The 23,215-nt window shown below is 40.6% G+C and overlaps 1 protein-coding gene across 3 annotated transcripts in view; it reads left to right on the forward strand.

Moving 5' to 3' along the window:
* Nucleotides 1-12,397: 12,397 nt before the first annotated feature.
* rap1gapb (RAP1 GTPase activating protein b) overlaps nt 12,398-23,215 on the forward strand; it is a gene marked incomplete at its 5' end in the record, with an annotated part of 55,953 nt that continues 45,135 nt past the window's right edge. For all 3 annotated transcript variants that reach the window (XM_080026129.1, XM_080026125.1, XM_080026127.1), the window contains 2 exons: nt 12,398-12,466; nt 19,033-19,068. In XM_080026129.1, the coding sequence (XP_079882255.1) occupies nt 12,420-12,466; nt 19,033-19,068 (83 nt within the window). The remainder of the gene's footprint in view (nt 12,467-19,032; nt 19,069-23,215) is intronic.

Below are 23,215 nucleotides of genomic sequence, written 5' to 3' on the forward strand. Positions count from 1 at the left end.
GTGGTCCACAAGACAGTATGGGAAACGAGTTGACAATCAGAGTTGTTGTAAATAATAATTTATGTCCCACCAAGCAATATGAAACCATGTGAGCATTAATTGCAATCCTCGTAGGATCTTGTCGCTCAATAGCAAACTGCCACAGATATTAATCTTGGCCCACTTGTGTATTGATTCATTGAGGAATTTACTGTGCAGGCATCGTGTGTTCATATCCGTTTCTAACATCAATCTTGTTGCTTATAATTGCAGATATAGATACGTATTCCAGGCTCACGGAAATGTTGTATTCTGGACACTCTAAAATATTCCTCTTTTCAATCAGGGACCGAGTCAGCAAGGATTCCTTGAATTTAATTTAATCCTGCATTTCTCCTCACTTTGTCTTTGATGTGACCTTGTCCCCCTCATCAATCATTCCAAAACACGGACATCCTGAGTAGGCTTTAGTTATGGTCTGAAAGGTGGGCTGGGGGTGGGGGCTTCATCCCAAACGTTTGCATTCGTCTTCCTCCCCCACTGGCAAACGTGAGTGCATTAAATGATTTCTTGCATCAGAGCTGCAGAGCTTGGTTGGTATTTCTGAACAGACACAGATAAAGCGGCATTGAAGGTACAATTGGTCCTTAATGTTGTTATGGACTGCACTGTTGTATATTGCTTTGATCATACCATTCCACATGGATGTCTGAGCTAATCAAAACAGCTGGTACTCGGCTGGCTGTTGTTTTAAAGTGTTTAAGCGCTGAAACTTGTTGTGAGCATGGGAATTTGATAAGGATCATTTCATCCTTCATTTATTGAAGAAACATTACATTTACTAGAAGATATCATGTTTAATATATGTACACCCAGTCTGCTGCAACAAACAGTGACATAGGCCTAATGTTCAGTTGTAGCCAACTAGAAAATAGATGTTACATTTGAAGCTTTTTATATTTCTTAATCTGACTCAAATATTTGCTATCATAATGATTGGTATTATTTAGGGATGTGACATAGTTTTTTGTATTTTTTTTCTATAACTGTATTAATTGGTTAAAAGTATTCTTATTGGTTAACGGTTAACACTAGAACCGCCAGCGTTCTATTTATACCTATAACCGCCACGCGGGTCAAATTGAGCATTTCTAGTGTGATATAAATATATTAGTTTGTTTAATCATCATCTGTGTTTTGCTCATCAGCTGTATGAGCCGCGGTGTGTGGAACACAGCATTCAGTTCTGATCTATCTCCACTATCAGACTGGCATCACTCATTTCACTTAGTAACTCTTATGTTGTTAGGTATTTATCTTCATCTCTAATTTATTGTAAGTGTTTATGAATGACTGCACGTACAGTTGTTAGATCGCGGACCCCAAACAATGCCATTGCCTAGCAACTTGCTCGAAAATATTTCATTTTCCTGTGCGGGTCAAATTGACCCAGTGCGGCGGTTCTAGGTATAAATGCCTGTTGTTTTAATCCAGATTAATTTTGACTTTATTTAACCATAGGGAGAGCATCACAACACAATTTTAGGAAAAGTCGAAGAGTGGGGGGGCTTCAATATTTTATAAAAGTATAGTTATGGGCAATTGAAAAACCTCCACGGGTCAAATTGACCCCGTGGCGGTTCTATTGTTAACCATGAACATCTCTATGGTGCCATTAGTTCATCTGTCCTGTGCAGATTCATTTAGGAACAGACTGCATGTTCCTCAACCCGTCAGGGCTGTTCTGTGATGCTGTGTGTTCTTTATAAACCTCAATGTGTCACAGCTGGTTGTCTCCTCACTGGAACAAGCTTAGTCAATCCCCAGCTGGAGTCTGGGGGTTCCTCAAAGGGTCAGGGTCTCCGGAGGGTTGGACAACGTCAGCTCAGTCAAATGTTGGGTGAAATGCCACCGTGGGAACAAAGGCAAAATGAGAGAGCTGTTTTGTCCTTTGATGCTGCACCTACAGTCGAAGGCCATTTGCCAGAAGGCGCAGCGTGGCGTCAAGACACCCTGCCCGCTGAGATCCCAGTGAGGTTTTTCTATAATGTGAACCGAGTGAGCAAACATTATCATGCCTGTGAGGTTGTTATCTAGTTCTCCAGCTCAGTTGAGGGCGTATATTTAAATAAATAAATGAATAATCTGGGTGAAAATGACTGTAAATGATTGTGAATTCAGTCACTTTAGTTGTTCAAATGAAAACCCCTTTAAAGATATTTTCTTGTAAATATATCCTATATATAGGAAATTGAGTTAATCTTGAGTTAAAGTTGAGTGGGTTTGATACATGTAATATAAGTTTCAGTTAGAGATTCACATATACATATTTACAGTATAGGGTCTTGTATGTAGACAAAGTAATGTTCAATAGGATTTTAACAGAACTTTCTGCTGCTGCTCCTGAAAGCTTTTAGCACCATGGACAAATTCATAATGCACTTGATTGTCTGTGTTGCTGGGAGACAGCGCTGTTCACACTTTCACCATATCCAGTAAGAGTGATACAAATCTGTGTCATACAGGCTGGTCACACTCCTGTTCAAATAGTGATGTTGGTGAATTTTAAATGGTTCATGATTTGTTTTGTTTCATTCAAAGTGCATTCTACATCTCTTGAGGCAAGCACAGACAAATAAGTCATCCAAAACAAATGACATCCAATAGCTGCCCATAGGTGCCACTTTTTTTTAAATTTAGTATCAACTTTTGTTCAAACTAAAAGAGCCTAAAAACTCGAAAGTGAAAAGTTTTTAGAGGATTACTATCAGTTTTTACATTCTGGATTATCTATATTTACGGTGTAAAACGCTTTTTTATGCACTCTGTTTACTTTATCAGGGGGTCAGCATATAGGAGACTGGGAGATTATACAGTATGAAAATAATGACGTTCTCACTTTCTCTTCAGAGGCTTAAATGTCACACAGCGACAGGTCATCTGCATAGTACCAGTCCCCAATTAATTTGTACATCCACCGCTGCCAAGAAGAGAGGAAACAAATAAAAACCTCATGACTGATCGACAGCTTTTGCAGTGACAACCACCTTTTTTATAGACACAGCCATGTCTTGTTGGCTGTGGCGAAGAAGGTGGGCGGTCGTGCACTGGGTTGCAGGGTTGGTGATTCGATCCCCCGTCTTCCCGCCACGTATCGAACCCTAGATTGCTCACGATAGTTTGCTTGCATGTTTGTGTGAATTTGTACGAAACAATGTAAAGCGCTTTGGGTCTGTGAAAAAACAGGGGAAATTGCTATGCAGGTGAAACTCGAAAAATTAGAATTTCGTGCAAAAGTTCATTTATTTCAGTAATTAAACTTTAAAGGTGAAAATAATATCTTATACAGACTCATTACATGCAAAGTGAGATATGTGAAGCCTTTATTTGTTATAATTGTGATTATTATGGTTTACAGTTTATAAAAACCCCAAATTCAAAATCTCAGAAAATTAGAATATTACATAAAATCAATAAAAAAAGGTTTTTAAATACAGAAATGTCGGCCCTCTAGAAAGTATAATCATGCATACGTACTAAGTACTTTGTTTGGGCCCCTTTTGCACGAATTCTTGCCTCAATGCGGCATGGCATGGATGCTATCAGTCTGTGGCACTGCTGAGGTGTTATGGAAGCCCATGTTGCTTTGATAGTGGCCTTCAGCTCGTCTGTATTGTTGGGTCTGGTGTGTCTCATCTTCCTCTTGACAATAGTCCATAGTTTCTCTTTGGAGTTCAAGTCAGGAGAGTTGTCTGGCCATTCATGCACAGTAATACCATGGTCAGTCAACCAGTTGCCAGTGGTTTATGGTACTGTGGGCAGGTGCCAAGTCTAGCTGGAAATGGAAATTGTCACCATAAAGCTTGTCAACAGACAGAAGCATGAAGTGCTCAAAAATCTTCTGGTTGATGGCTGTGGTGACTTTGGACTTGATAACACAGTGGACTAACAGCAGCAGATGACATGATACCTCAAATCATCACTGATCCAAATTAAATGTTGCGTTTCATTTGGAAATCAAGGTTCCACAGTCTAAAGGAAGAGTGGAGAGGCACAAAATCAAAGGGGCTTGAAGACCACTGTCAAGTTTCAACAGTCAGTGATGATTTGAGGCACCATGTCATCTGATGGTGTTGGTCCACTGTGTTATCAAGTCCAAAGTCACCACAGCTGTCTACCAGGAGATTTTAGAGCACTTCATGCTCCTGTCTGTTGACAAGCTTTATGGAGATGCTGAATTACTTTTTCCAGCAAGACTTGACACCTGTCCACAGTGCCAACACCACAAGTAACTGGTTGACTGACCATGGTATTACTGTGTTGATTGGCCAGACAACTCTCCTGACCTGAATCCAATAGAGAAACTATGGAGTATTGTCAAGAGGCAGATGAGACACACCAGACCCAACAATACAGACGAGCTGAAGGCCTCTATCAAAGCAACCTGGGCTTCCATAACACCTCAGCAGTGCCACAGGCTGATAGCATCCATGCCACCCCGCATTTAGGCAATAATTTGTGCAAAAGGGGCCCAAACCAAGTACTTAGTACATATGCATTATTATACTTTCTAGAGGGCGGACATTTCTGTATTTAAAATCATTTTTTTATTGATTTGATGTAATATTCTAATTTTCTGAGATTTTGAATTTGGGGTTTTCATAAGCTGTAAGCCATAATAATCACAATTATAACAAATAAAGGCTTGAAATATCTCACTTTGAATGTAATGAGTCTATATAATATATTAGTTTCACCATTTAGGTTGAATTACTGAAATAAATGAACTTTTGCACGTTATTCTAATTTTTCGAGTTTCACCTGTATATAAGTGGACTGGAGTCCATTTGCCATTTACCATTTGTTGAACTGTAAGTTTCCTGGAAGTGTAAGGAAGTATTGTGATGGGATGGCAGATGTCAAGAAGGAGGCTCGGAGCTGCCATTGCAGGTCAGATTGAGGTTGTTGACAGCGGCCAGGCCCTAAGGTCTGAATGAATGATTACTTTGATGAGGAGGGATCTCTCTCCCCGCTTGCTCTCGGTCCCTGTCTTGCCTCCTCATGTGGATGAATCAAAGTCAGCGCCTAACTGAGTTCTCTGTCTGCTAAGTCATTAATCCAAAGGATGTGGCCCGCAGGGTATTCTCTCCTCCTGCTAGACTCACTAGTTGTTAAAAAATGTGCTTGGCGTCTCTCTCCTCTCGCCTACTACTCCCCTACTCCCTGCATCTCTTTTATTTGTTCTAATGGGATTCTGCTACTTTTCTCTTTCACCCCCAGAGGATGAGGTGTGTGTGTGTGTGTGTGTGTGTGTGTGTGTGTGTGTGTGTGTGTGTGTGTGTGTGTGTGTGTGTGTGTGTGTGTGTGTGTGTGTCATGGTGTTGTATGTTTCTACGGTATAGCCATCTCTACATTGCTCCGGGGCCTATTCACAGAATCTCCAACTCTTTGTTGTTGTGATTTATGTCATAATTTTTCTCATCTGTCATCATCCAACACTGTGTGTAAGGATGGATTTATAATAGAATTATAGCATTTGGGTTTTGCTTTGCTTAATTATCCACACACCCTTGTTGCCCATCTCAGTCACACACACCCTTCCTACACCCCCCCCTTTTTTTTCTCTCTATTCCATTTCCCTAAATTTGTATTTTCTCCCTGCTACGCCCCGCCTCCCTCCTCCCCTGTTATCATGGCCTGGGGAAGAGTTGTGAAATTCACCACATTAAGATCTAGCGGGGCTGGGTGATGGAGGACAAGAATAGTCTCCCCTCCGAGTTCCTACTGGAATCAGTCCATCTTTGATGAGCGAGTTATACAATGTCAGCAGCCCAGATAATCTCACTCTTGCAATTTGTGGAGAGAGAGAGAGAGAGAGAGAAAGAAAGAAAGAAAGCCAATCTCATTTGTTGCATTTGGTTATTGAAGAGTGGCCGCCTCTGCATGCAGTGCCTGTTTCTGCTCTGAGCTCTTAAAACCCGAACTGACTAGTAACGTGTGCACAACCTGAAATTGAATGATTTACAGTGTTACGAAGATAAAGGGAGATGCATATCCGAATGCCGGCATGTCTCTCTCCCACTCTTGCTCTCTTTTCCCTGCTATGAAACATCATACACGGTACGCTCTGTTACATGGCAGTAGCTCTGCTTGCTTGAAATTCAAAGTTAGACGGAGCTCTTGAGAACATCCCATGAGAGACTTGGGAAAAGATTTTAAAAAAAAGTAGTTCCTCCGGCAAACAGCGAGGGGTAGTGTTGCTACAAAACAACTTCATTATTATTTTTCCCTCTTTTTCATTTTGCCTCTTCCCTCTCCTGTTTTTCATTTATTTTACAAAACTCTGAATACATTTCAGCATGTCCTTTCTCCAGCGTTGGCCGCTAACAGTGATTACGGTGCTCTGCTTCTGCATTAGAAATTAAGAAAATGCTTTTTTTTCGGCCTTCGGGATGCAATTAACGAAAGTAACTCGTCTTAGCACTTCAAAGATATCACACTTGTAAAAAATAGATGGTGCTGTTCCAGGCAAAGCAACAATAGGTTTTCTTTTGCAGAAAGTTGGGAATCTAAACAGGATTGTTGGCATACAAGGCTACTGATGCACAACCATATTGTCCTTGTGATCTTGTCAGGGGTGTAGTTGTGCATACAGCGGGTAAATATTTGATGTGTGTCTGTGTCCTCCTTTGCTGTTCCCACAGGGAAGGGATTGTACTGTGACCGCGTAATATCTCACATAAGAAGAGCTGTTGCCGCATTTGAGGGTTTACTCACTTTTCTCACCTAAAGAGAGTGTGGACATTTTGAAAACTGCTGCGTACAAAAATGTTGTTTGTGCTCAAATTGCAGTATAACAGCTACTATATATCCAATCTATCGAGGCGGCCACTATTGTCGAATGCAAATTGAACCACACCATTATACTTGTCTGTTTTGTCCTGCCTTTGTCAAACAAAAGCGATTTAATACAAAAAAAAACATGCTAAATTTCAAGCACCTTCCTCTAGTTTGTTTTTAACAATAGATGTTTTTGTAAGTTTTACTTCACCGTTTCATGGTCTCACCTTCCTCCTCATCATTTATCCACTGCGACCGAATAACATCTCAGAGAAGGCAGCTTCCCATTACTGTCCCCCTCTTCACGTGCCAATCTAGTCTTCAAAGACAAGGCTGACCTGCTTTAGAAGAGCACTCCTGCCAGCCTGCCAAGTCTAAAAACAAACCCCACAGACATAGACTAATTACACCAAACTGACCTGTCCCTTTTACCTCCCTCACACATCACTCCATCCAAATAGCTTTCCTTTCCTTTCCTTTCTCTCCCCACATCTGCACAAAAGACATCACAAAAGAGGGACCCGAGGGGAAAAGCAACAGCAAAAAGATCTATTGAAACTACATAACTGTATGGAGAATTACATTTTTGTCAGAAGTCCAGCTCTGGAGAATCATTCTCTTACATATGTTATTCCGGTGCTGCAATCAGCCGAGGAACCACGGTCAGGTTGACTGGAAAGACGAAGCAGCCATTTGGAACCACTGAATAAAAAAAGGGATCTTTCTAGAGGAGGATGCACGTTTTTGCCCACGGACCATATCATTAAAGTACCCTTGAAAACTTTTCCCAGTACTATGAATATGCATAAAATCCTATAATTGGCAATCCTAATGCTCCAGCATTTAAAAAAGGACAAATGCTAAGAGGCTTAAACGCAACTGCTGAGAATGAATTCTCAAGGTCTGCTGCATTCAGGCTGAAATATATTTGACGTTAGCCTTGAGGTCATGACCCAAATATATCAGATAATACGCTAATCTCCCATCATGGGGTGCTCTTTTTCTGTAATGCTGTCACTTCATCTTAAAACTACATCGTAGAATGTTTTGGTCTAAGAACAGCTACTTAGGTCCATTTTCATAAAAGCTGGTTGAGTGATTGATTTTATTTGACAAACAGTAGTAGCCAAATGGTACGCATCAATGCAGGACAATCGGTATTAATATTAAGCAATAAAGCTCAAGAAGGACCTTGGTGGGGACACTTTGGATATACATGACACAACCCTGTGTACTGTCCTCTAAGCTTGTGATTTGATTTATAGCCCATGTCTGGCCGGAGTCCAGTCAGACCTAACAGAATCACAAAAAGGTCGACAGGGGGAGTGGCGAGGGCTCCATGACATTAGGCCTGATACATGAGGGGAACAAGAGGACGATCGATGTACTTGAGCTGTAGTCGACAGGGAAGGATAAACTTCTCATCATAGCAGAAAAAACTGCATGATTTACTCAGATACACAGTATTCAAGACAGGCCGGGGTGAACGCAGCCACTGGGCAGAAGGAGGATGTGAATGGAGAGATGAATGAACAGAGGGGAGGACGAGGTAAAGAAAACAAGAAGAGATACACCGAGGACATCAGAGGAGATGGAAGAGCCTCTTGTTTGTTTTATACAGTAGATATTAATTTGAAGAGTCTCTCCATTTAATTTATTAGGGAGAAATTATGTTTCAGTGTTAAACTTTGTGTTTTCCCTGTTTTTTTGTGTGTTTTTTTTTCAAAATTCTTTGAATGTTGTTATAGAGCTAGAATTGCCAGGTTTAAATATACCTGTTAAGAGACACGGACGCGTAGGTTATTTTGTCTGGACCACTTTCCAGTCCAAAACCACTCCCAGTAGGAGTTGTCATCCAAGATGTAATTTGATGGCAAAGTAGCAGGATGTTGTTCACTCAGATACTCCCAACTTGGCTTAAAAATCATCAGGTTCTAAGTAAAGACTCAGGGGGCAGTCACATTAAACTGGAGAACTGTGTCAAATTAGCGCCTGACGTAAGCTAGCACGGCACCTCCACTGAAGCCTCAAAGGGAAGAGAAACGAATATATGCATCCTGAGAATGGGCAGCATTCCACCTGATCTCTACAGAGGTTTAAAACGTTGCTTATAAACAGTGTTGGGCAAGTTACTTGGAGTAAAAAGTTACTATTTACGTATTTACTAATTATCAATATTGAAAAAAAATTACTTTATTACTTGGTATCATCCCTTCTCAAATGTGTTGATTTGTAACCTAATTTGATGAATTTTGCTTAAATAAAAACAAACGTTTGAATAAATTCTGCAGGTTAATCAACTATGAAAATCTCGGGGTGCTCCGGTGGCGTATTGGATGGAGCGCTTACCATATTGGCTGCGGCCTTCGTTGCAGTGGTCGCGGGTTCGAGACCTTTACTATGTCATCCCCCCTCTCTATGTCTCCCCATTTCAACTCTTTACTATCTAATAAAGCAGGGGTTTTCAAAGTGTGAGAGTGAGCCCCCCCTCAGAGAACAAATTTCAGCGGAGCCCCCCCCCTAATTATTTTTTTCTAAATCCATGTGTGTTTTGAAAGATCTTTTTAATTATTTTACAAATTGAAACATATTTTTGAAACATTCTCAACATTTTTGTGCGTTTTTAAACACATTTTTTAATACATTTTAGCATCTTAATCCAGTGTTTTAATCCTGCTTCCTTTAAGCATGGATAGTAGTGACTGAGGGCCCACTCACACTAGGGCCGTTTGCCTGTTCCGTGCTGTAGGAAGATTCAGCACGATTCCCCTCCCTCCCCCCGCTGGCCCGTGGTCACACTGCTTGTGGCCTGGGCACGATTGCACCTTGCCTACGTCACCGTGCGCGTTTAGGATTTGGAGCGTAGTCTACTTGTAGGCTATACGACTGTTTGTGAATATTTTCATCCGGCCAAATTTGCATCAAATATTCCACTTCCAAATTAGAGCAACGAGAATCCTTAATCTATTGTTTTTTTAAAAATGTAGCCTTGGCGTAATAGGTCGCGATGGACAGTCTTATATTTGTGCATAGCACGCTGTTTATTATTAATATAACGTCCCGTCATCAGACCATACGTACCGGATGGTTTTATACACATCGATCGCTCCATCAAGTAATCCAAGTCAGAATTTTTGTATGGGCAGAGATCGTTTTTTTAAGTGTCTTTATAAAGTTTCTTGTTAAACCTTAGTGTAGGCTACTGTTTCCTTATCACCGGGCCGCGGAGCCCCGTTGTGCGTTGTTTTGTGTTCGTCTCCACCGCCATGCGTAAAGACAGTATTATGACAGCTGACGGGAGGAAAAAGAAAAAAATCATCTGACGAACGTGAGTAAACACGAAAACCTTTCCCAAGTGTGCCGTGGCCAAGGGGCTGTTCCGTGCTGGAATACGGATGGCGTGGTCACACTAGCCAAACGTTCTAGACTTTAGTATGCAAATGAGCTCGGGCACGGGGCCGCGGCCCTAGTGTGAGTGGCCCCTCAGTGTGCAGCGGAGTGGGAAAGATAGGCAGACAGACTTGCCCAAATTATTGACTAGTTAAATGTCATTCACACACCCAGTGTTTTTTCGCTAGAGCCTCCAATGTCCTGATGGAGGAAAATAGTAGCCAGTGGAGAACCAGACCCTCCTAGTGGAGTCCAGGGGTATGCCCCACCGGGAATTTCTTTTCACCTTTTTAAAGTGAAATGCATGAATCTGGTGCACTTTGAGAGGAAAATTAAGAGGCTAAATCTGAGGAATTTTGTGTGAACAAATAATTTGGAGACACTGGATCGAATGAATTAGAAGCTATTGAAGAAAGACACATGGATTTTCCATAAAAATATTAATTTAAAATAAAAAAATGTATGCAGGGTCCCCTAGGCCTTTCACACCGCCGCAAAATCGGAGCTAGTTCCGGGCTAGTTCGGAGCTAGAGCCAGTGTTTTGGTTTCACAACGCCAGAGAGCCGGCTCCGGGCTGTAAAAACCGGTTCAACTCAAACCCCAGGATTGAGCAGGGTTTGAGGTAAGAACTGCTTGCGCCAGCGGCCGGGGGAGGGATTATCCTGACCAACCAGACCAACTCAAATCTCATGCCCGCCATATTTAAAAACGCCGCTACTACGAGACGTAAACATAACATAATTACTGAACGTAGCGATCAAATTGACTGGCGAAAATACGCTGTATGGGTCCTGTTTTAGCAAAATAAACTTGTGTCACCACCGGTAATGCCAGAGACACGGCTTTCTATATTGAAAAACACTATCTTTAGATCAGCGCGCAGCAGTTAAATTACAAATAGAGCATTAAGGCTGTGGCTTCACATTAAAAGCATTTCACTGGCTTCACATTAGCATTTCACTGGACAAACGTGAGTTGGCTTTTATTTTGAAGTAACATGAAAGTAAACGCTGAAGCAGGCAGCACCGTCACAGCATGGACATATCACAGAGCCCACTGAGCCGAGCAGCGCGACAAACGGAGACACACGCACACACACAAACACACATACACAGATAAAGTGAGAGCCAACACGTGTAAAAATAAGACGTATTCGCCGCTGTTGTTGTGCTTAAAGCTAGCGCTAGCTTTAGCGTTAGCCACGAGAGCAGCGACGTCGGGCGACGTACACACACGTTTACAGTGACGTCATGACGTTGCTCTCTTGCCGGCTCCATGGCTGGCTCTGGTCGTTGTGAAACCAACCGGTTCATAACTGGTATAAGGCTGTAACCAGTTTTGAACTGGCCCCAGCACCAGCCCGGAACTGACTCATGGTTCTTTTTGGTGTGAAAGGCCTGGGCTTAGTGCTCTTTTTCTTTAACGAGACCTATTTCTCTGTAATATAATGAATACATTTAAATGCAGTGAGAGGGACGAAGCAGAATATCTCTTTTTTTTCACATATTGATCCGCGCCCCCCCTGCCATAACCCCGCGCCCCCCAAACCACTGTAATAAAGCTTGAAAATGCCAACAAATAATCTTGAAAGCTGTGAAAATCTTTCAGGGAAAACAACAAAGGCTAATGGCAAAAGAAAAACAATTGATTCCCATCTTTCCAAACCTTTTACGAGTGTTTTTGGGTCCACACTTCTACACACCTATTTCCCACAACAACCATTAATGAGCAAAGAGCTCTTGTGATTTGCATCATGAGAACCACTTTGTCAGAGAGTGGAGGAGGAAGTGTTAGTGTGTGCCCTCTCCCTGCTGGGATTGAGAAAGAGTCAGACACCGCCTGTGGAAAAAAAAGTGTCCAGTTTGTTTCCAGGACAACAAGACAGCCGGGGACGCACCTCTCTCTTAATCTGGCAGAGATGGGAGCTACTTAGCGAGAGAGCACAGAGGAGACACAAGGCGGGAGGGACACACATGAAACACTCTCCGACAGAAACACACACACACAAACACACTTGATGAGGGCAGAGGGGAGGAGGGGAAGAGAGGGAAAGAAAGAGATATAGAAGCAGAGGACAGGTGCACTGCACAGAGAAACCAACGGGGGTAGCAAAAGAAAATATAGTATGGCTGTTATTCTTTAGCCCTGTGTCGTTGAACTGCACTCTTATCCTGTGCTCACCTGGGAAGCCTCATCAACTGCTCAGCAGGATGGCGCAGCAGAGGAAAAGGAGTTTCACATTTGGAGCTTATGGAGGGTAAGATAATAGAAGAATGAATCTTCCCGAGTGTGCAGTGGTTTTGGACTATGCCTGCTTTTTCTATGTGAAGTGTGTGGCAGTGTTGATGTACTTGTTGCATCTTGTTACTAACCCATGACTAGTGAGAGGAAGGTGATGTGACACTACCTTAGGGAGTTTTTCACTGCACCTGCTCAAGAGCTTAATTATTCTGACAAGATCATTGACAGTCAATGTGCCCTGCTAATTTACAGCTTTAATCATTAATAGCAACAATAGCAACACGCTGCCAATATGCTAAACTAACTAGGCCAGTGTATTAATGTGTGGTGGAGCCACATAGGGAGATGTTTGAGAGAGATGTTTTATCATCGCATGGAATTGACTCATTGTTGTTCTGGCATGTTTTTTTGTTTTTAAGACGTTGCAGCGGTTGCTGGTCAGACCAGGTCGACCGCTAACAATAACCTAAATGTATCCTAGTGGGAACTGTTAAACCACTGGCAGTTTAAAGGGTATCATTTAGTGGTAAATACGGTTATCCAAAACTGATCAAGACACTGATGGGACTTTTTTTATCACTGACTTATTATCAGCAGTGAACCAGCATTTTTTCTTAATATCTTCTGGTGGAAAAACAAACACATTAAAAACAGATCACTGGTCTTTCATCATCAGCAAACGTTGCGTGTCGTTCTCAGAAAGACGATTAAATGTTGGTAATATTGAGTTATTGTTGTAGGATACAAAATTGCATCAAAGGCCTGGGCAGTGTTTTCCCCAGTGAGCAGTGAATAAGTTAAACATCTCATCAGCATGATTAAAAGAAGGAAGGAAGAGGAAGGATGCTCCATTTTACATGCTCAGTGTTGCCTGTTTGTGAGTGATGATTTTGACGCAGACAACTTGAATCTTTTAAGAAATGAAAATAAGATAAGCAGGGATCCGCTCAGCCCGGACAGTGCATTGGAATTCATGAGGCAATGAAATGACTTATACTCTTGTGTTTTGCTGCTGGTGTGCTCTGCCAAGTCTGCCTCGAAAACACTCATAAGTCTTCGTTTGTCTTTTCTGTGATACCAGCCAACCTGAAGTAGACAAGGACGTGCTATTCGGGGCAGAGAAAGACTTTTTTTTTTTTTTTAAGATATTTTTTTGGCATTTTTATGCTTTATTGACAGTGCAGAGAGACAGAGGTGAAATGGGGCAGAGAGGGGAGTGACATGCAGAGAACAACCGCGGGTGGGAATCGAACCCGGGTCTGCTGCTGCAGAGAAAGACTTTAAGTTATTTTTTGGAACAGCAGCAACCACTGTGTGCAATGACATTTTATAATACTTGTAGTAAAAAAAAAAAGTATTGTAGTAATTTTTGTGTGAATCTAGTAACAGGTTATTTTTCATTAATTTTGTATTTGTTTCATGGAATTGCCTGGATCTTTATTGTACCATTTCAACCTTTTCTTGTAAATTTGGTTACATCAAGTTCAATTGCACAAAGGGAGACTTCAGATGAAAAACACTACTATACCTGAAAAGAGTTTTTCCCCACCTGAAATCCCAGTCAGTAGGATGCAACTGCACACTGATGAGCCATGGACATATTAACTGGACTGTTACCCTATGTGACTCTGGTTGATTTGAAGTGCTGTCTTCTCAATAAGAACCCCTGTGGACTATACACGGATGATATGTCTATGAGCTGTTTGTTTTGTTAAATGCAATCACTTCTTTATCACATGAAGAGTCCTTAAGTAGTGGGTCATTTGTCTGATTTAGTATTGTTTGTACGGCAGATAAATGCATTTCCAACATCATTTTCGCGCCCAGTGATATTAAGTAATTGATTATGGCTATTAGCGGCACTTTGGCTTGCATTGTTTTAGATAAGACTTTTAGGCTAATTTAACTTTTGAAGTAATTAAAAAGATGCAACCTAAGAGATGTATGTTGACTTACTTTAGGTCGTACAGACTCCGCTCAAATACTGAACTTAGGGGAAATTCACCTGGGTGTGTAGAGCGGTGTAATTGTTAAAATTTTAACAAAAATTTATTGAGTCACTCTAGCAGGGACCACAACTGTGTGATTTTAAATGTTTAATGACATGAGGAAGTACTGGATGTTGAGGATGAATGGTTGTGAAGGTGTGGAGAAACGTGGGGGAGGAAGTTGACCGTTAATCCCTACACAGTACCTGGAAAAGGAGAGATAAGTTAGTTATATGCACAGGATTGAATATGACTGGATAGATGGGATGAATGGATGATGCTGCTGTCCCAAAATAATTAGCGTGTTTGATCCAATAAAGAAATTAGCTTATAACAGCAAAATAAGTTTCTTTAACAGAGAAGGATGTAGCCCAGACTTGCAACATCAAATTAAACGATTTACATTCGGATCCGTCCTTAAATAAGTAATGTTGTTGCAGCATAATTTTGGAATACAATTTAATGAAAAGGCTCTTTTCACAAAACACATGTAATCAACTGCACAATATGGAAATAAAAACATGTGAAAATTGGTCCCTGTATTTGAGCATCAATTTGACTGTTTTCTGTGCCACGCTTGCTGGTTGTTTGACATTATTCTTGTAGTGTATTATTTCAGGGCTACCAATTATGTGAAATAGGGAAAAAGATTAAACAACAATAGATGGCAGAGGACTGTGTGGGTGAACAGCGGTTTTTAACATTGTTTTCTAACATGGATGTAGCAATTGTATTGAAATTAATTCGGCCATTGTCCCCACACAAACACCCTTACCACGCTCAAAGGCCATTTATGATGTGAGTGACTTGCCTAAAGCCTGAAGACAACTGGCGCCTGTTCAGCCAAGTGGAGGATTATAGGGTGGTCATAACCCACTGCTGTGTAACAGTTTCCCTTGCAGGTATTATAGCGACCTGGTGTAACCTATTGACGAGGGGGATTGTGTGAATGTGCTCCCAGAACACATTTACAGCATTGTATTTTATTTTTTCTTCATGGCTCCAATGATCCAATTGAGGTTGTTGTAAACATCTGCAATGTTTAGCCGATGAACCAATTAGTCGATCATCAAATAAATCATTTAAGTAATTTTTTCCCACGGTCTGGTTGCTGAAATGTGAAGATTTGTTGATTTTTTTCAGCACACTGTCAGAAATAGGCAGTAGGGTCGATGCCCATCCACCAAGGTACAATCTACACTAATGTACCCCGTAGGGCTAATTATTGGACACCACTTAAAAAAACAGCTTTATTCTGATGACCTGTTCAGCTTTTCACGTGATATAAATTGATTACTATTCGAATTTGATCAGGATCCTGCCAAATGCCGCCTTCTTTCCGATGAGTTTTCCATGCCACTTTTACTGCGGCTGCGTTTCAATTTAGTCCAAATATTTTAAAGTTTGACAGCAGTTTGAAAATGAAATGTTCTTGTTGAAGTTTGACTGCCACAACAGTAGATTTCCATACTGCATAAACCACCTGAGCGTGGACTGCCAGGAAGAAAACAGAACAAAACATTAAACAACTGTAGATTCAAATCAATTTGACTTAATCTGGCTTTAGTGCTATTGTACACGTTGAAACTCTGCAGATTGAACTGCACAGTGCATAACAGCCCTTATTTACCAAGACCAGCAGAAGAGGAGTGCTTATGTAGGACAGTTATTAAGGTGTTTCTCCCAGTGCTAACACTATACCTCCTTCCACTAAAAGGAAACGCGATGAATACATTAAGACACATTTCATATTGATTTCTCCCATTTAATGGAGTTCATAAAGGCTTTCTGTCTGAATGGCTCAATTGTCTGTTGTGTCTTTTCCTTGTAGATAGGAAAGATACTCTATCATAGATGTGTGGTTCTAAATAATAACACAATAATCAATAGTAATCATGCGGATGCAGACGTGGTGAGTTTAGCGGCAAAGTGAGGTTGTGAACCACTAGTTTATTGTGCTATGAGTAAGCAGTAGTAGTAATTATTTCAAACAACTTCACATACTGTATATATATAAATCAATCTTAAAATGGTTTTATTCTGTCGATTATACCCAGTATAGTTTAGTTGTTTATGTGTTGGACTGTTTCTCACTCCGGACTGTTAACACCAAAACAGTGTGCTGCCTGTGTCAGCAGGGCATGACTAAGCGTATCGCTGACTGGCAAACTAATATTTCCATTGTCAACACTGCGAAACAAACGGCAACAAACAGCACAATAGCAGAGCCCTCACCAGCAACACACACACTGTCACATGCCAAAAACATTTTACAGTCAACTACAAAGGTGAGCTGTGTCAAATGACTGAGCCAAGTGCTGTCTGCTGTGTACTGCAAAAGCTTCATTAAATCAAATGTTTGATGTCACTCGGTGGGGATACTGTTTCACTTTCTTACATCATCCTATCCTTTCACATACAATTTTATCACATATTTTAACAGCAGACACACAGCACGTGCTGAGTTAATAACAGGCTAGTGCGCTTTAGAGCCAGCAGTGCCTCTAATATGCCACCATATGCCTCGTTTCCACCGAGCAGAGTGGGTCGGGTTGGAGCGGCTCGGTCCGCTTATTTTGGCTTTTCATTGTCCAAAAGTTGGGTAGGGTCCCAGAATAAGCGAGCGAAGCCACTATGAGCCGCTCCCAGGTAGAAAAAGAAACCATGTACAGACTGTGCCCTTAGTTTTTCAACCTGGACTCTACTTGAGATTTCATGAAGGGTGATGGTAATTCCCGTGAGAAATTCACTAAGTCTTGCCTTTAGATTGCATCCTTTACTCTCCTTGAGATGCATCATAAATGGGTTGTGACATTGCTGTGAATCTTTTGACATTTTTTAATAGGGGTAAGGAGAAGGAATTATCAATACACTGTTATTCATTCAATGTGAAAAGTTATGGGTGAATGGAACGCAGAGATATTGGAGTTTTGAGGCACTTAGCATGCTGGTCATGACATGATTATATATAACTTCTTGAGAGTGCCTGGACAGGACGAGACCGGAAAGGTTTATTTGACGTAGACAATTTACACATATGACCCAGCATTAACGCAGAGATGAAATTGAGTCTCCCTGACACATTTTTATTACACTCTAACTTCAGTTGCCTTTTCTCTCAATTTCATAAAGCCTATGTTTTCTTTTCCATGTTGTTGTTTTTCTGATGAATGGAGTGAAAGCCTGTGAGTGTGTAGGTTTTCGCTTTCAATGGTAATTATTTAATTGGCCTAGCCCTGGGGGAGCAAGGGATAAGCGAGTGATTATCAGCAGATATATTGCCCGTAAAGCAGTGTCTACTTTTAGTGCTGCTTCCAGGATTGATCCAGGTGGTGGGAGAGAATTTGGCCTGCATCATTTATATGCAGTGTAAATACACCAAACTCCTAACACTCTGTAAAATGTAATGTACCAACAGGGGGGAAAACACAGCGCACCACAACATCATTAGTTTTGGCTGCCTTTTTTTAATCCCTTTTTTTATTTCCTTTTATCTCTCCCTGGCAGTTCATTTTACGTGTAAGCACATATTATTTCTTTCTCTCTCTTGCATTACTCATATCGACCCATCCTTCCTTGTCACAGCAACAGAGCACACTTCTTGTTATTCATTCCTTCAGCGTGACATGTTTTTATTTTCTTGCTTTACATTACGTTTATATCAGGTGATGTTTGTCCTTTTTACTTTTTACGAAGCATGCACTGTTTGAACACCAACCCATTCAGACAATTCTAAAGCCCAGTAGTCCGTCTTCCTGTCCGCACGGCACATATGCCAGCTGCCCCCCTTTTCCATCTCTGAAGCAATCCAACAATGCAGGTATACTTAGCAAGGGGCTGGCAGACAGAGGAGTAGATAAAGGAATGAAAACATTATGGCTGCACTGGCCAATAGTCTTCTATTAGCAATGGATCAAAATGATATGTGTATTGTGAAATGGATTGTCTGTAAGGGACACAGATAATTATTATCGCCCAGACTCTGCAGTTCCCCCTCACCGCCTTTTGGAGTGATTAAACAACTTTTTGGATCACCGTCTTGTTTTCACGGTCCACAACTTTACTGTTTTGATCCACCGATCTCATCAGCGCCAGCCAAGCAGCCATCCAGTTGGTGGAACAAAGTGGGCAATTTAAGTATGCCAGATATTTCCCTCGGGAGTTGGTGGAGAGCAAAAACTGAGCTTTAATGAGAATGAATGTTGGACTACATTTATCAGACCTGCCCAAACAGTGCTTTTGTCTTTTGCTATATCTACATTGTATTCCTAAACAGGTTGTCCTTGATAGTTGGGGGCTCATACAAATGTATTAACTGGGAGAGAGAGAAAAAACGACCTTGAAAAGGCTTTATGTTTGTAAATTGTTTAAGATCTACAGTTATTCATAATACAAGAATGCATGGGCTCAATTAAATAAATAAATACAATTCTTTATCAAATCAATTCTAAAGTATTTTCTAGGATGAATCATTAGAACATATATATGAAGTGCCATTTACCATAATTCACCTTTTTGCAATGTATTTTTCGTTGACTTTCAGAATGCAGAGGATGGGAACCAAGATTAATCTATTCTCTTTGTTTCTCCCTAGAGTTGACAAGAGCTTCTCCAGGACCAACACCTTATGGTGAGTCCTATCCCTTTACTAAAAAAACAACAACAATATTATGAATCGGAGCATTTTGTTTTTTAATGCTTCACTGCTCCGAAAAACTATCATAAATGTTGCATTTCCAAGTCTCTGAGATTGGATGGTGTAAGACTGTTTTTCCTATTCCACATGACCAACCAAATTATCTTTCAGATATCCAGCAAAAGATGGTGATTGAAACATGGCGAAAAAATCATGGAAATTCTCTGTTTTGTATGCTGCAATCAATCATGACTTTCTGTAAAAATGAAAGGCAAAATAAGTACAAATTGTATATACTTTTTCTGCCAGTTGACTCAGCGTGAGGTGCATAGAGTTATACTTTGCTTTGTACGTTCATTGAATTCTTAGTCAGTTACACGCTGGAAGAATAATTTGATTAAGGCAAGCTTCTTAACTTTTATATTTTGTAGATGTGCTTTTTTTACTCCGGTAGTCTCACAGCATGCAGATAGGGAATTTTTGGCTTTAAAAACAGGAGAACGAGCAGATGGAGGGAGACAGGGAGCACAAGTATGCGTTTTATACCAGCTGGCCAAGTCGGCCACACGCCTTTTGAGAACTCAACTACCAAGTGCCACAGAAAGATTAATACTACCAGTATAACATATGCAAATGTAAACATAAAGTTTGTGTTTGATATGTTTATATGAACACAAAACTATTATTTTAATGTAAATATTCAACTGGCAAAGTTGTTTATGATATCTACAAGTTGAAAATGTTAACCCATTCACCTCCAGCATCTTGCATTAAGGCCATGTTAAGGCCATCATATATTATTGACACTTTTGTGGTATTTTAGTATTTTGAAGTCACACTGGTAGCCTATACACAGTTAATCCTTAATTGCATGGAGCCAATGTCAATATTACCATGAACCCTGGGTACCTTCTGCTAATTATGATGGATAATTATAAACTTTGTGTTTCTATAAAAGTACTATACAAATACAATATAGTATTGTTATTATTATAAATGGTAGAATGTTCCAATTTTGCATATACTGACTCTGGGAACAGCCCACCCCTGTGTTGAATTTGAGATAGAAATGAATTGAGAACAAAGAGGGGGAGACTTAATTAACACTTACATTGTTATTAATCTTCAGTGTTTGTGTGTGTGTTTCTACATCACATTCTATAAAGCAATAGAGTGTATTCTTTTAATCCGAGATACTTTGTCCTTTTTTTTTTGCAAGGCTCTCAGCCATTTCGCCAGCTGCTAAAAAAAATAAGTCCTTTATCGTAACACTCCAGCTGGGCTATGGACAAGTAACAAAAAATACTGAGTTATTATGAGTCTGGACTGGACAATGGCTGGAAAAGGGAGACTGAAGGTGGTAGGAGGATTCAGTCTCATCAAAGGACAAAACACCCTTTTTACACCCGCTGAATGTAATTTTGAAAATGTGGGTTTCTTTTCCATGCAGGTCTGCAGCAGATTATAATTGCACCTGAGGGCTGGGCTGTGCAGTTATCCATCCAGCTCTCTGATTATAATCACTGGCTCATTATGCCAATTGTGTATTCCATCGATCTAAGGCTACACTTAGATTACCGCCCCAGTATCAACAACATACTTCGCATTTCATTGTCTTCCTTTTTTTTCTTACTTTTTTGCAGTGTGTGAGATTTCTGTAGGAATACATTTTTCTACAAATCCAGAAGATTTGTTCCAATATGGCATTTTGGTTGGATTACTTTATAAAAGGATTATGACTTTATAAGGACCTATATAAGTTTTGTTAAAGTAAAGTATTTGACAGCTGCTTCAAACCACAGTGTGTATCATTAAAAACTGTCTTTTTTAAATGCCCTGCCATATGCCACAGACTCAAATCCATCACAGTATTATCCATTGTGTGCAACCGTCTGGCACACAAATACTTTCTGTTTGTGTTGACTTTAGTAGCACTAAATGAAGATAGAACAATGAGGTGCCCTACTGTATATGAAAGGTGGGGGCACACTTATTTAACTGTGCTAAACTGCTCCCAGCACAGTGTTCCCAATTAAACACTCAATTAACTTGATTGTTCTTGATAATGGCAGCGCTTAGCCTCCTCAGTCTAAAGGTCCTGCTGTGCTACAATAAGGAGAGCACAATAAATGCCATTGCATTTCTGCAAGAATAGTTATTCTGAATGTCGATTCTTTTGTCCACAACAGCTCGATTTTGCACTGATGTCGGAAAGCATTAGAAAGTCATCTTACAATAAAATAGCTCTTTATTGATGCAGCAAATAAGATGGAACAATGTGATCAAACTTTGATTATACCGTTCGTGAAACTCAGGCCTTTCTGGAGAAAAGTACATTCTTAATACAGTATATATCATTGTTTCATAAACATATCTCCTCGTAGGACATTTACCTTGTATGGTTAGGGCCATCCCTCATGGGGCTCCTTTGTGAGATCATGTGATACATTATGTAGGTGCACACCAGGAGGTATGTCTGAGCCACCCTTTACTGACATGAGGGGCTGGGTGCTAATGAAGTGGTCCTTGGTGTTGAATGATGAGGAAGAGTGGGGTGAAGAGGCCTATAATTGGGCATCTGTGCCTTTTCATCAATGCTAATGGCTGGAGTCAGTGTTGTGAGTAGAAGCAAACAGGTGAAGAGAGAAGCAAACTGTAGGTCAATGGGCAGATTAAGGGTCATATATAGTAGAATCAGGGCATGGCTTGACTGTCAAAGAGACCAAACAAACTGCTTACATTTACATAAGACCTTTTTCCACTACAGTAAATGGTGCAGGCAACATATGAACACATTATTGAGAAGCCTTCCTAATATTACTTTTACCCCACTTTGCCTTTGAAACAGCCTGGATGATTGGCTATATCTCATCTCACATATGTCCAATTGGACTGAGATGTGATGCTTGAGCAGGCCGCTTCTTCAAACTGAATTCATTCTAATGTTCAATGAACCTTTCCTGGGCAGTTTTAGCCTGGAAGCATACAAGATACTAGTGCCCGACCGATATTGATTTTGGAGTGCCGATGCCGGTGCTGATTATTTTCAGAGAAAAATTACGATTACGATTAAATCGGCCGATTTAAAAAATAAATTAAAAAAAAATCCCCAAAGTAGGGGAGAACGGGGGAATCTGAGGCATCGAGTAATGTGAGCCACCCCCTGTATCTAGGCAACGGAAAACATTTGTGGTCATGTGAGATATATGTTTTCAAGCCCCTCTCATTTCCCCATGGCCCTGAAAGAGAGGACCTCATGGTGCTGAGGTAAGCATGTTTTTTCACCGAAATAGGTATTTTGCATGTAAAAGTAAATTTTCTTGCTGTCAACTTAATCAACTGTTGTGCCAAAGCAAATGTATTCACGTAAAAAAACTTCTATCATACGTGTTGATGAACTACCAACATATGAAACCATGTGATGCTGAAGATTACCCTGAAATGCTAAGAGAAGTAGTTTCTTCTCAAATTGTGGTGGTGGGGGAAAGTGAGCCAAATGCTGTGGGGGAAAGTGAGCCACTGTCTCACTTTCCCCCACCATGAGGCAAAAGTTTAGTTTAGTCTTAAACATATTTTTATGTAATATTACATGACATATGTTTTATTTTAATGTCATACACATTGTAGAAAAGCCATCATGCCAAGGAAATACACCAGGAAGACGACCTGGGGCAACCACACGGACAGAGCACTTTCTCATCTTTCCCTGTAACCTTCAGGGCTGGAATGTAGAGTAGGCCTAGTTGTAGAGTATGACAGGCTGATGTTATAATCCAGTTGGGTTTTCTCCTGTGTTCTGAGTCCCATGCTGTTCTCGCTGGTTCTGATTTCCCTATGTATTAACCCCCAGACACAAGCTGGCTCTAAGGGTCCTGTGTTCTGACCCCCAGACTGTGTTCTAATCTAACTGGTTCTATCTTTCATTTGAATCTTATTAAAACCTTTTGAATTATAAGATGTTGTATTTGACTTTGTTCAGAGTTACTTTCAAGTGTTTAAGAAATTAGCTTTTCTTAATTGACCAAACCCCATCATTCTTTTACTAGTCCGACATTAGTTCTGGAATGTGTGGCTAGCTTTCAGGATTATAACTGTTACAATATGTGTTGTTATGGTAGTTTCAGAGTGGAAAGTGGTTTAC

The sequence above is a fragment of the Ammodytes marinus genome (assembly GCF_949987685.1).
Source record: "Ammodytes marinus genome assembly, chromosome: 4".
NCBI lineage: Eukaryota > Metazoa > Chordata > Actinopteri > Uranoscopiformes > Ammodytidae > Ammodytes > Ammodytes marinus.